The sequence below is a fragment of the Mandrillus leucophaeus genome, unplaced genomic scaffold (genome assembly GCF_000951045.1).
Source record: "Mandrillus leucophaeus isolate KB7577 unplaced genomic scaffold, Mleu.le_1.0 Scaffold1, whole genome shotgun sequence".
Taxonomy (NCBI): domain Eukaryota; kingdom Metazoa; phylum Chordata; class Mammalia; order Primates; family Cercopithecidae; genus Mandrillus; species Mandrillus leucophaeus.
In genome coordinates this window covers 8406437-8418999 of record NW_012098097.1, presented here as the reverse complement: position 1 = coordinate 8418999, position 12563 = coordinate 8406437, and the positions used below count along the sequence as shown (strand labels likewise).

The window sequence follows — 12563 nt, the reverse complement described above, 5'->3', positions numbered from 1 at the left end:
TCACTCTGTCACCCAGGCTGGAGTGCAATGGCATGATCTCAGTTCACTGCAACCTGTGCCTCCTGGCTTCAAGCGATTCTCCTGCCTCAGCCTCCTGAGTAGCTGGGATTACAGGCGCCCACCACCACACCCAGCAGATTTTTTATATTTTTACTAGAGATGGGGTTTCACCATGTTGGCCAGGCTGATCTCAAACTCCTGACCTCAGGTGATCACTCGCCTCAGCCTCCCAAAGTGCTGGGATTACAGGCGTGAGGCACCGCGCCCGGCCAGGAGAGTTTTAAAACTTCAAAATGCATTTCATTTCTTCTCAACTTTCTGGTTGTTAAAAGTCAAGTACCTATCACCTGGCCTGGTTGGCGAAGATGCTTTTCAGATTTTTGTTGAGCCGTGGCCTTGCTGTAGTTGCAGTCATTCCAAATGGAGACTGATCTGCTCGGCAAATGTGAGAACTGTTCTCTCTGTGTTCCTGGGTGAGCAATTCAAGCTCTCTGTGGGACTGGGAACCTTAATTATTGAACTACCTTTGCTGGTTATCTCATCACTAAAATTCTTAATAGTTTATCTGCACTGTGGGTGTTTTTCATGATTTGGCACACAGCATAGCAGGCAGCATTGCCAAGATGTTTTTCATGTTGCAGAAAAACTGTAACAGATGGAGGTGGTGATTGTAAAGCACCTATTTAAAGTGTTAGTAATGAATCACTATAGCTTGAAACTGAGTCAGTTAGCCATACTAAGGAAAGTTGAAGAGCATTCTAATAGCTTCTAATAAAATATGTAATCAGGCACCTGAAGAGAACTGACTTTGAGTGGCTTCCCAGTACTGTTACCCCCGCCAGGGCCCTTAGAATTTGTTCCTAGGGGTTAAAGTCTTTTAAAAGCATGCGTGCATGTGTGTTTTCTCTTTTCTAGGAACTTGAAATTATGTAGTAGATACCACTAGAATTCTTGAAATTTGTCTTCAAGTCATAGCAGAATTTCAGTATTGCTCCTTTGGGATTGACTGAGTGATACTCAGGAGTTAGACTAGTTTTACCTGGGTTCTTTGAATAACTGGGGACACTGCACTGGCTTATGTTGAATTTCTGCACTGCAGGGACCAGCTATAAATAGTGTTTTTGGTTTTTTACATGTTAAGAGCTTGAAAATGTAATTCTTCCCATCATTCATGCACAAATGCTCTCACACAAATTGCTTCACAGATTGATAAAACTTTGAATAATTTTTCCCTGAAGAAATGTTGAACTTTCTGCAAGCTGTTGCAACTGGAGTGCTTGTTGAAAGGCTTGATGGGACCATAAATGTACAGCTTATTTCTTTAAAAAAAAATGATTTCTATTTTTTATTCATTTTCAGATGACTGAATATGTTCAGGCTAGAAAATATCCCCTTATTTCAAAATGCAGCAATCTGTAAACAAAATACTTGCCATTTTTCTAAATGACACCTTTTTCTATAATTTGTATAGAAAATTAATTGCAAGGACCGGGCGCTGTGGCTGACGCCTATAATTCCAACACTTTGGGAGGCCGAGGTGGGTGGATCCCTTGAGGTCAGGAGTTTGAGACCACCCTGGCCAATATGGCGAAACTCCATTTCTACTAAAAATACAAAAACATTAGCCGCGTGTGGTAGCTGGCGCCTGTAATCCTAGCTACTTGGGAGGCTGAGGCACAAGAATTACTTGAACCCAGGAAGCAGAGATGGCAGTGAGCTGAGATGGCGCCGTTGCACTCCAGCCTGGGTAACAAGAGCAAAACTCCGTCTCAAAAAAAAAAAAGGAAAAGAAAAATTTATATATCATTATAGTTAAGTGAATTTTCACAAACAAAACACACCCAGGTCAGGAAATGTGAGATAAACAGCACCTCCGGAGTTCCTTCATGTCCCCTTCCATTGACTTGTACATATATATATATATTTTTTGAAGTGAACATAAACTCAAGATTTTATTGTCTTCTTAATAAAACAAAAGATTACACTTAGAACTGGATCACTTGGCCCTTTCTCTTCTTATCTTCTCCCAGTTCAAAATGCTTGCAATCTTTTAATAGCCAGCATTCTCTTAGATCTGCAATTGGGCTCAACGCACTCAAGCCTTAGCACAGTCTTTGTGGTTTCAGCCTTTTTCCGGAAAATCAGCTTAGTCTGCCCACCGTAGCCACTCTGCTTCCTGTCATAACGCCGCTTTCCCTGGGCATACAGAGAATCCTTGCCCCTCTTGTACTGTGTCACTTCGTGGGGTTGGTGCTTGCCACACTTCTTACAGAGAGTCCAGCGAGTTGTAGGAACGTTGACCGTTTGCGTGAGTGTTATCAGCACTCTGTAGAAAGCTCACCTCATTCCTCATCTCTTAAATTTCTTCCTGATTTGGGCTCTTAACATTATTTTCAGTCTCTTTGCAAAAAAAAAGAACTCTCTTCACTGAAACTTGTCTCTTCCTCCTTTCATAATCTCATCTCTTGATCAATCTGCTTCCGTTAAACCAAAGTGTCTTGTGTGGCTACAAAGTCATAACTCGAGGGAATATGGGGGTTGGAATAGAAAATGCAGCTGTGGGGTAGTAGCTAAAAACATTCCTTAGAGATTTTAAAGCTGAAGGAAACTTTTTTTGTGAACTCACCCATGGATTTGTGCAGAGGGAGTGAATAAGCAAGTGAAGAAGACACGGTGATGGGAGCAGCTTGCTCATGCTCAGGAGTCTGAGTAGGCCTTTAAAAATTATTTGTGGCCAAGCACGGTGGCTCCTTTCTATAATCCCAGCACTTTGGGAGGCCAAGGTGGGCAGATCACCTGAGGCCAGGAGTTTGAGACCAGCCTGGCCAACATGGTGAAACCTTGTCTCTACTAGAAATACAAAAATTAGCTGGGTATGGTGGCGCACACCTGTAATCCCAGCTGCTTGGGAGGCTGAGGCCCTTGAATCGCTTGAACCCGGGAGGTGGAGGTTGCAGTGAGCTGAGATCATGCCACTCCACTCCAGCCTGGGTGACAGAGCAACAGAGCAAGACTCTCTCAAAAAAAAAAAAAAAAATTACATTTTTAAAAACATTAATTCCATGTTTTCCTGCTTTCTGGGGGAGAAAAACATACTAAACACCAAGTAATAATTTTTATTCTGTAGACAGCCATAGTTCTAAGTTGATGTCAAATCTGGGAGTTGCCCTGGAGTTGTGTTTATTGGGGGAGGGGACACTTTTTAGGGAGATTTGCCTCTGTCTTGGTGAAGGTGACAAGAAGACAGTGTAGCTCTATGAACTCCTGGCAGGTAAATAGTTACCTTTTTCTGCAAAGTTATTGGTCACAAACCGAAAGTGTCCCTTTCTAATGATTACTTTGTTCTGTTTTGATGCACGAATAGGTTACAAGCAGCTCTTTGTCAGTCTGACTCTCGTCTTCCAAGAACAAGTGTATACAGTAAAAGTAGACATACCTCACCATTTCAGGAGTTAAGACATTTTCAAAAACTCCTCATAGCTGGTGTGGTTGCACGCACCTGTAGTCCCAGCTACTCCAGCCTGAGCAACATAGTGAAACTGTCTCTGAAATGAAATAATATTGTTTATAAGCCTGTGGGGTTTTTATTATTACTATAGGATGATGCTTTATAAGATCATTATTAGACCATATTTTCCTTCTAGACCTTATTTTTGGTAGATCACAGAATCCTGGCCTTAAATAACTTTTAAAGTAGGTCCTTTTCTCAAAGGCTATTCAGAGTTTTCTGTGCTGCCAGTACAGGGGCAGGTGGTCATGGCCTGGCAGGATTGAAGCACACTTTCCCTCCTCAAACTTGTCCTTGGTGTGTACTTTATAATTGTCTATCAATGCAGCACCATTGCTGGCCGCAGCACAATGCAGTGGTTTTAAAATGAAGATTTTAAAATTACGAGTGTATCTTGCATATATTGTTTTATCTCATTCCAGTGTTTAATGTAATTTAAGAGAAATGAAATGACGACTAAAAGAGTTTTCATCAATACTGTTAATGTGTGTGTGACTCTTGGAAACTTTGAATACGCTGGGATTTACCAGTAGCTAATTTTTTTGAGAGTTTGCTACACATATTTATTAGCTCTTGCAGGATTTACCACCTTATCCTAAGCATTGAAACCCAGTGTCTGGCACCTGCAGCCAGAGTTTGGCAAGCATAGCAGATAAGCACCAGCATTGCAAAGCTCTGCAGGGCATACCCTCTATTAAGAAAGAAATTAGCCTAGAGTAGTCATTAAGGCAGCCTGGCCAGTTGTTGATTATCTGTCATTCTTATCTACCCTTTCTATTGCATCTCACTTTGAATGGCAGTACACAGACAGCACTCACTTTAGAGCAATCCAGCTTCTAATTGGCTATGAGTACAGCATTGTTCAACATCTTGAATAAATCGTTTTGTAAAGAATTTTACCAGTTTCCTCTCAGAACTTTGTTATGTAGTGTAGATTACGACTGTACTAGCCAACATTTTCCTGGGCCCACCATTTTGGGGTTGTATTCACATTTCTGTTTTATCTTTTACCAACCTTATGCCTTCCGCCCTTTGCCTTTCGTTGTAAGTCTAGAATTCATAGGGTGGCTTTCACACTGTACCTGATTCTGTTCTGCGCTGTATATACTAGTCCCCCCTTACCTGCGGCCAGTTGCAGTCCAACATATATATATTTCGGCCAAGCGCAGCGGCTCACACCTGTAATTTCAACACTTAGGTAAGCTGAAGCAGGAGGATACTTGAACCCAGGAGTTCAAGACCAGCCTGGGCAACATGGCAAGTGCCTGTAGTCCCAGGTACTCAGGAGGCTGAGATGGGAGGATCGCTTGAACCCAGGAAATTGAGATGCCATGAGCCGTGATGGGGCCACTGTACTCCAGCGTGGGCAGCAGAGCAAGACCCTGACTCAAAAGCAGAAAAAAAGATATTTTGAGAGAGAACACATTCACATACATTTTTATTACAGTATATTGTTACAACTTTTCTTTTACACTTTTTAAATATAAAGACAGGGTTTCACTATGTTGCCCAGGCTGGTCCCAAACTCCTGGGCTAAAGCAGTCTTCCCACCTTAGCCTTCCAGACTGCCAGGATTAATTATAGGTAGGACTGGCATGGTGGCTCACACCTGTAATTCTAGCACTTTGGGAGGCTGAGACAGGAGAATCCCTTGAGTATAGGAGTTCAAGAATAGCCTGGGCAAAATAAATAAATAAATCTAAAAATCTAAAAAATAATAATAAACTTATAGGTATATGTATAGTGTAGGAAAAAGCATAGCATATCTAGAGTCCTGTACTATCCATGGTTTCAGGCACCCACTGGAGGTCTTGAAACGTGTCCATCATGATAAGGAGGACTACTGTATTACTGTACACATTACAGTGTCATGGCCTGGCCTATCTGTGCAATTCGAGAGGCAGCATTGGAGAGAACGGTCATTGGGAATACGAAAGTCTGGACGTGATGTTAGCTCTCTGGGGTCACTACTTCATAACCTGGGGTGGCCATTGGTCTGTTTTTTTACATCTGTAGAATGCAGTGGTTCAGTTACAGGATTTCCAAGGCGTTTGCCTGAATTGTGCCTGGTTGATATACATTCAGCACTATCTGACTTTAATACAGTGTGGCATTTGGGTTATTGAACTGAGTAGGATTTGCCATGCTTTTTCCTTAAAATAGTTGTCCCATACGAGGGCATATGGTTGTCCTCAGAAGCAGCAGTGTTCTGGAGCTGTTTGGTGGTGACCCATACTTGCAGTAACCAAGAGAAGCCATGAGGGGATCAGGACTTTATCACTGTAGATTCTGGAGGTCTGTTGGAAGATCTCTAGAGGAGTCTAATAAAAGGTTCTGTAGATGCTCAGTTCTACTGTGTCACCTGTCTCTCCCAGAGAGCAGACTTTGTGTTCATCAGGCTCCCTTATTCTCCTTTGTGTTTGCCATTTTCCGGAACCTCCTCTCCAGGTTTCTCTCTCAGAAAAAACAAACAAAACAAAAAAACTGGCCGGGCACAGTGGCTCACACCTGTAATCCCAGCAATTTGAGAGGCCAAGGTGGTCAGATCACCTGAGGCCAGGAGTTCAAGACCAACCTGGCCAACATGGCGAAACCCCGTCTCTACTAAAAATACAAAAATTAGCTGGGCAATGTGGCATGCACCTGTAATCCCAGCTATTCAGGAGGCTGTGGCAGGAGATTCACCTGAACCCAGGAGGTAGAGGTTGCAGTGAGCCGAGATAGCACCACTGCACTTCAACCTGGGCAACAGAGTGAGACTCCGTCTGAAAAAAGAAAGAAAACTAACTCTTGTCATTCTTCTTTCTCCTTCCTTACTGATGGTTTCATTCCAGATGTATGGGAGCCTGACTTTTCATTTTCAGAGATAATTTCTGTTTCATTTTGACAGAGTTTAACATAGTGCCGGTTGTTTGCAGTTACAAGGAGTCTTATATCCGTATAACTGATAATGCTTTGAATGAAAACGTTCACAAACCTAAAAGGCAGCATAATTGTAACTACCTTTTTAAAGGGAAAAGGAAATGATTGGGGTTTTTTGTTGTCTTATTTCTTTTCAGGTTTTGAACGAAGAATGTGATCAGAACTGGTACAAGGCAGAGCTTAATGGAAAAGACGGCTTCATTCCCAAGAACTACATAGAAATGAAACCACATCCGTAAGTTGAGTTCCATTAGTCTTGCAAGGGTTGGACCCACCTCCTTCTTTCAAACACTCTTTTTAAAACTGAGATCACTGGGATGGATGTCATACTTTTTATTCACGTTTCTAGGGAATTAACAAAGGATGTTGATCGTACATGTTAACAGTATATAATAATACATAATAGTCAATAATATTATATGTTTTAGATCGATAATTTAAAGCTTTCCGTGATCTTCAAAAATAAAACAATAGTTGTGCGGGTCCGTAATTCTTTTTCTGTTCAACATGTCTCAGGGCCAGATATGTTTCATAATTCTGCATTTTTTTTGAGTTTTGGAAAAGGTACTTAGATGATTTTGTGTTTATATGTGCTAATCCGGTGGGACAGTATCTTAATATCTTTGTATCCCCAGAGCACAGTGCTTGGCATCTAATAGTTCTCAATAATTGTTTATCCTAGTGTTCCTACTTCTGAGAGAACAAAATAGGCTGTCCTCCAGGCTGCTGGGAGCAGTCAATATTTTTAATTTTTTTCAGAAGCTACCCCTGCCACGATTTTATTGATAACGCAACATAGTGGAACCCCAGGAGCTCCTGCAGACCACTGTCCACCCATCCTCACCTACCCCTCATTCACGGGCCCTGCTGCTAGCACAGAAGCAGTTGTTGGCTTGCCTTGCAAGTGTGTCAGGGGAGCCGAGGCTTTCCACGCTCAGACTAGAATGCCATTGGACATTGTCCGCTTGCTTTTACACCAGCTGGTGGCGGAGACTTTCAGGTGGCTTGTTGCATCTTGAGTGAGAGGGGCCTGTTGGATCACAGCACATCCTCCCCAGGTCCCATATAAGTCACATAATTTATGAACTTCTGTTTCCTTCAGTCGTCCTGAAAAGAAACTGTAGGTCAAGGTTTGGCTAAACTTTTTCTGTGAAGAGCCAGATAGCAAGTAATTTGGGCTTTGTGGGCTGCATACAATCCTGTCAAATATTCCGCGTAAAAATTTTCTTTTAACAATCATAGACATTTTAAAAACAGTCTTAGATTATGGGCAGATTTCGGCCAAAGGCCATTGTTTGCTGGTTCCTTCATTAGATCCAAACACAACATCGACTTCAGTTCCCTTTTATTTTCATGTGTTCAGATTGAAAGGGAATTCAACAGAACATCATACTATACTTCTTATATGACATGCCTGTGGCTCGAAATTCTTATTTTTCTTCAGTGTTTCGGGTAACACAGGCATTTAAATCTGACTGTTGAGGAAAGATAGGAAAGGCTACCTTCCTTGGAAAGTTGTAGTTACTGCCAGGCTGACTGGGACAGTCACTCCCTTGCCTTGACCTTTTGCCCCCACTATGAAGAACTTTAGAAGAATTGATTGAGAAGCGTCCAGCACAGGCTCAGCTGTGTTGTTATTTTCAGACTCTGGCCAAAGGTTGGGCAGTGCTTAGCCACTCTGAGCTCTGAAAAGGCAACTAGCAACTGAAAAACCCTAATTTATTCAGGTCTACCATATTGCTGACAAAGAGCATGCTTGTGCCTGTGTAGGGTGCGGCCTTGCAGACGCAGTTGCTGTTGTATAGGGCTGCTCTGTGACTGGATGCTTGTGTGTATAGGGTCAGGGTCCGCACCAGGCCTTCTCCCCATCCTACCACCTCCTGGTTTTTTTGGGGTTTTTTTGGGGGGTTGGGGGGCAGGGGTTATGGAGGAAGAGGGAAGCATAAAATGGAACACCATGTCAATTAATACAGCATTCAAGTTAACAAATTAGACACAGACCACAAAATGATTGTTGGCATTAGTGCTGCAGCGTGAGTTGTATATGCTTGAGGGGTGGATCCAAATACGTGCTTTTCACGTTAAATGCATATGGATGGGAGCCTATAGGATGTAGTAAAGAATTATATTGGAAAATTAGCCTTCTCCCCCCACCCCCTTAGCTCTCGCCCTTGCTATTTCTGTTGTGTAAGCCCACTTTTTTCTGGTTGTTTTTTGTTGTTGTTGTTGTTGTTGTTCTTTTTATGAGACGGAGTCTTGCTCTGTCGCGCAGGCTGGAGTGCAGTGGCACCATCTCAGCTCACCACAACCTCCGCCTGCTGGGTTCAAGTGGTTCTCATGCCTCAGCCTCCCGAGTAGCTGGGACTACAGGCGAGTGCCTCGACTCCCAGCAGATTTTTGTATTTTTAGTAGAAATGGGGTTTCACCGTGTTGGCCAAGCTGATCTCAAAGTCTTGGCCTCAAGTGCTGGGATTACAGATGTGAGCCACCGCACCCTGCCAAAGCCCATCTTTTTTTTTTTTTTGAGACGGAGTCTTGCTCTGTCGTCAGGCTAGAGTGCTGTGACACGATCTTGGCTCACTGCAACTTCCAACTCCCTGGTTCAAGGGATTCTCCTGCCTCTGCCTTCTGAGTAGCTGGAATTACAGGCATGTGCCACCATACTAGTTTTGTATTTTTTAGTAGAGATGGGGTTTCTCCATGTTGGTAAGGATGGTCTCGAACTCCTGACCTCAGGTGATCCACCCACCTCAGCCTCCCAAAGTGCTGGAATTGCAGGCATGAGCCACCGCACCCAGCCTCCTATTTATTTATTTATTTATTGAGACAGACTCTCACTCTGTTGCCCAGGCTGGAGTGCAGTGGCGCAATCTTGGCTCACTACAACCTCCGCCTCCCAGGTTCAAGTGATTCTCCTGCCTCAGCCTCCCGAGTAGCTGGGATTACAGGTGCCCGTCTAATTTTTCTGTTTTTGGTAGAAACCAGGTTTCACCATGTTGGCCAGGCTGGTCTCAAACTCCTGACCTCAAGTGATTCGCCCCACCTCAGCCTCCCAAAGTGTGGGGATTACAGGTGTGAGCCACGGGCGCACAACCTGTCCTTTTATATTTAGAGAGCATTCTATTCTAGTGATACATGATTTCTCTTGTGTGGCCTGATTTCCAGGCACTGCAGGCCCTAGCCTTGAGTTATTTGCAGAAGCAGGAGGATCTATTATCCCAGCTCCTCAGCAGCCTGGCAGTAGAGTATGCAAAATGAGAAAGACTCCAGCAGGTAGATGTCAGACTATTCATAGTTACTAAGGGTCCCTAGAGGCTGACACACACACACAAGGACAAAGTTACTAAGGGAGGCTTCTAAATGCATCCTTCCTAGCAGTTCACGTCTTTCTGTTTGAATTTGAGTATAGTATATTATTTTAGGGACATCTTCCAATATGGTTGCTTATAAGTAAGATATGTAAGTTAGTCAGGCGCGGTGGCTCACGACTGTAATCCCAGCAGGTTGGGAGGCCGAGGCAGGCAGATCTTGAGGTTGGGAATTCAAGACCAGCCTGGCCAATATGGTGAAACCCCGTCTCTACTAAAAATACAAAAATTAGCCGGGCATGGTGGTAACCACCTGTAATCCCAGCTACTGGGGAAGCTGAGGCAGAATTGCTTGAACCCAGGAGTTGAAGGTTACAGTGAGCCAAGATCGTGCCACTGCACTCCAGCCTGGGTGACAGAGTGAGACTCTGTCTAAAAAAAAAAAAAAAAAAAAACGGCCAGACGTGGTGGCTCACACCTGTTGTAATCCCAGCACTTTGGGAGGCCAAGGCAAGCGGATCAACAAGGTTAGGAGATCGAGACCATCCTGGCTAACATGGTGAAACCCCATCTTTACTAAAAATACAAAATATTAACTGGGCATGGTGGCGGGCCCCTATAGTCCCAGCTACTCAGCTGCTTAGGAGGCTGAGACAGGAGAATGGCATGAACCTGGGAGGCAGAGCTTGTAGTGAGCTGAGATCACGCCACTGCACTCCAGCCTGGGCTGCAGAGTGAGATTCCTTCTCAAAAAAAATAAATAAATAAAAGATACGTAAGTCAGATTTACAACTTTAATGGACTAGCTGGTCCATTAAAAGGACTTTTCATATCAAATTAGCATATTAAATGAATGCCGGTTTCCATGTAAATAGGTCTTTATTTGCTATAACTTTTGCTTTTAAAATTGATAACTAAAGACAATTTTAAGAGAACATGGTTTTCACAGTTTCTCCTTCCTAATTAGTTATGGTTTTCATTTGAAATAGCCGGGCAGCTTGACTTTAAGCTCTTGTAGAAGTGTTCCTCTCCTCTTTCTCTTGATAAGCCACAGCCAGTTGCTTCACAGTTTTTCATGAATTTAGCCACTTTTTCTTCTGGCCAAGGTGAATCAGCAATTGGGAACAAAAGAGTCTGCAACTTGCCTCAAAAATCTGAATTTTGCAGCTAACTACTGCACATATGGTAAATTACAATATTCCTAGTGGCTTCTGAAAGCTGAACTCTGAGCAGTGACCAAAGAGGCAGGCCTTGAGAGGAATGCTGACCTTAGTTACTGGTAGAGGCACCCTCATACCGTCTGAACCTTTTGCCTTTGGGCTGTTAGCAGAAGTAACCCTGCCTCCAGCTCCTGGCCCTCCAGCTTTCCTCCCCCTCCAGCTTTCCTCCCCACTTTCCCTTAGTCCCACTGTGGTGAAGCCAGAACCTTATCACATGGCTGCAGGAAGGGGCCAGTCTCTCCTTGGCCAGTTCATCCCGTACACCAAACCCAAAGGCCTGGGCTTTTCCCCCAGACACCTTTGTCATGAGTCAGTAGGGAGTCCAGGGCGCTTTGACCTGGAAGACCCATTTTCAAATGTCTTCCTCTATAGAAAGAGTGACCCATGATTAGTGCCTTGGGTGAGTCGCTTTCTGGGAAATGGAGTAGGGTAAAGACCTTTGAAGGTCCATCTCTGGGGACCTGACCCAATGTCGATCTTGGGCACTGTGAGGCTGGAGGATGAGGAGGGAGGCCCCTTCCTCTGGCAAGGAGTGTTGTGTTACTCAAATTTCGAAGACTGGATATCCCGTTTCTTTGTGGGGAAGCAGATGTTGACCAGCTTGCCTTCCTTCCTTAGGTGGTTTTTTGGCAAAATCCCCAGAGCCAAGGCAGAAGAAATGCTTAGCAAACAGCGGCACGATGGGGCCTTTCTTATCCGAGAGAGTGAGAGCGCTCCTGGGGACTTCTCCCTCTCTGTCAAGTAAGTATTTCCTGCTGCAGTTGCCTGGAATCCTGTCTCTGACTGATCCAAATTGTGAAGCCATCGGTCAGGTGCCTGGCTACACACAAAATGGTGGAGGCTTAGCCTAAACAGTATCTTCATTTCACATTAAAATCCTAATTTCTGGCTCCTCTCAAAATGAGTTCTAGAAGCACTGGATGTAGATTCCCATGTGGACACAGCCTTCAGGAGGTGAGCAGCACACCTGCAGCCAGCCGGAGCCTGCCAGTTTTCCCTAGTGCCCAGCACTCCTGAGCTTCTGCCCTCTGAGGGATTCCCGCAGTTCTCTCAAATGGAATAGTGGCACGCCTGTCGGCTGCCTTGGCTTGCCTTGCTCAGATCCCCTGGCTTAAATCCACCAGCCCCATCCTAGGCCGTCACAGTCACTTAAGAAGGCTGCTGCAGGGGATTTGGGGCTTGCATTTCCCGGTGGAAAGTTGAGGTGTGAAAGGGAGCAGGTAAGCAGGGAATGGAGAAGACAAGAAGTTCTGTCGCCATGGAGAATTGTGGAGAATAGAAATCAGCACTTGAAGATTCTCAACAATTCGCACCTCATCTGTGAAGTCAGGATTTTGAATTAAATTGTTATTTCTATATGTTTTTTACTTTCAGTTCTTTTCTAGTTAATCTATTATCATAGGACCCTCCCCAGGAGTCTGACAGATCACTTCATCACTTCTATATAAAGAAGTGATTAGGTTCAACATTCAGATCACTACTTAATTTACATTACATTAAGATTGTTTTTGAGGCCGGGCCGCGGTGGCTCAAGCCTGTAATCCCAGCCCTTTGGGAGGCCGAGACGGGCGGATCACGGGGTCAGGAGATCGAGACCATCCTGGC

General features: G+C 44.1%; 1 protein-coding gene across 3 annotated transcripts in view; it reads left to right on the top strand.

Moving 5' to 3' along the window:
* GRB2 (growth factor receptor-bound protein 2) overlaps positions 1-12563 on the top strand; it is an 86969-nt gene that overhangs the window by 68336 nt on the left and 6070 nt on the right. For 2 of the 3 annotated variants that reach the window (XM_011978726.1, XM_011978660.1), the window contains 2 exons: positions 6568-6665; positions 11577-11699. In XM_011978726.1, the coding sequence (XP_011834116.1) occupies positions 6568-6665; positions 11577-11699 (221 nt within the window). The remainder of the gene's footprint in view (positions 1-6567; positions 6666-11576; positions 11700-12563) is intronic. The other variant, XM_011978802.1, reaches the window with a different exon arrangement.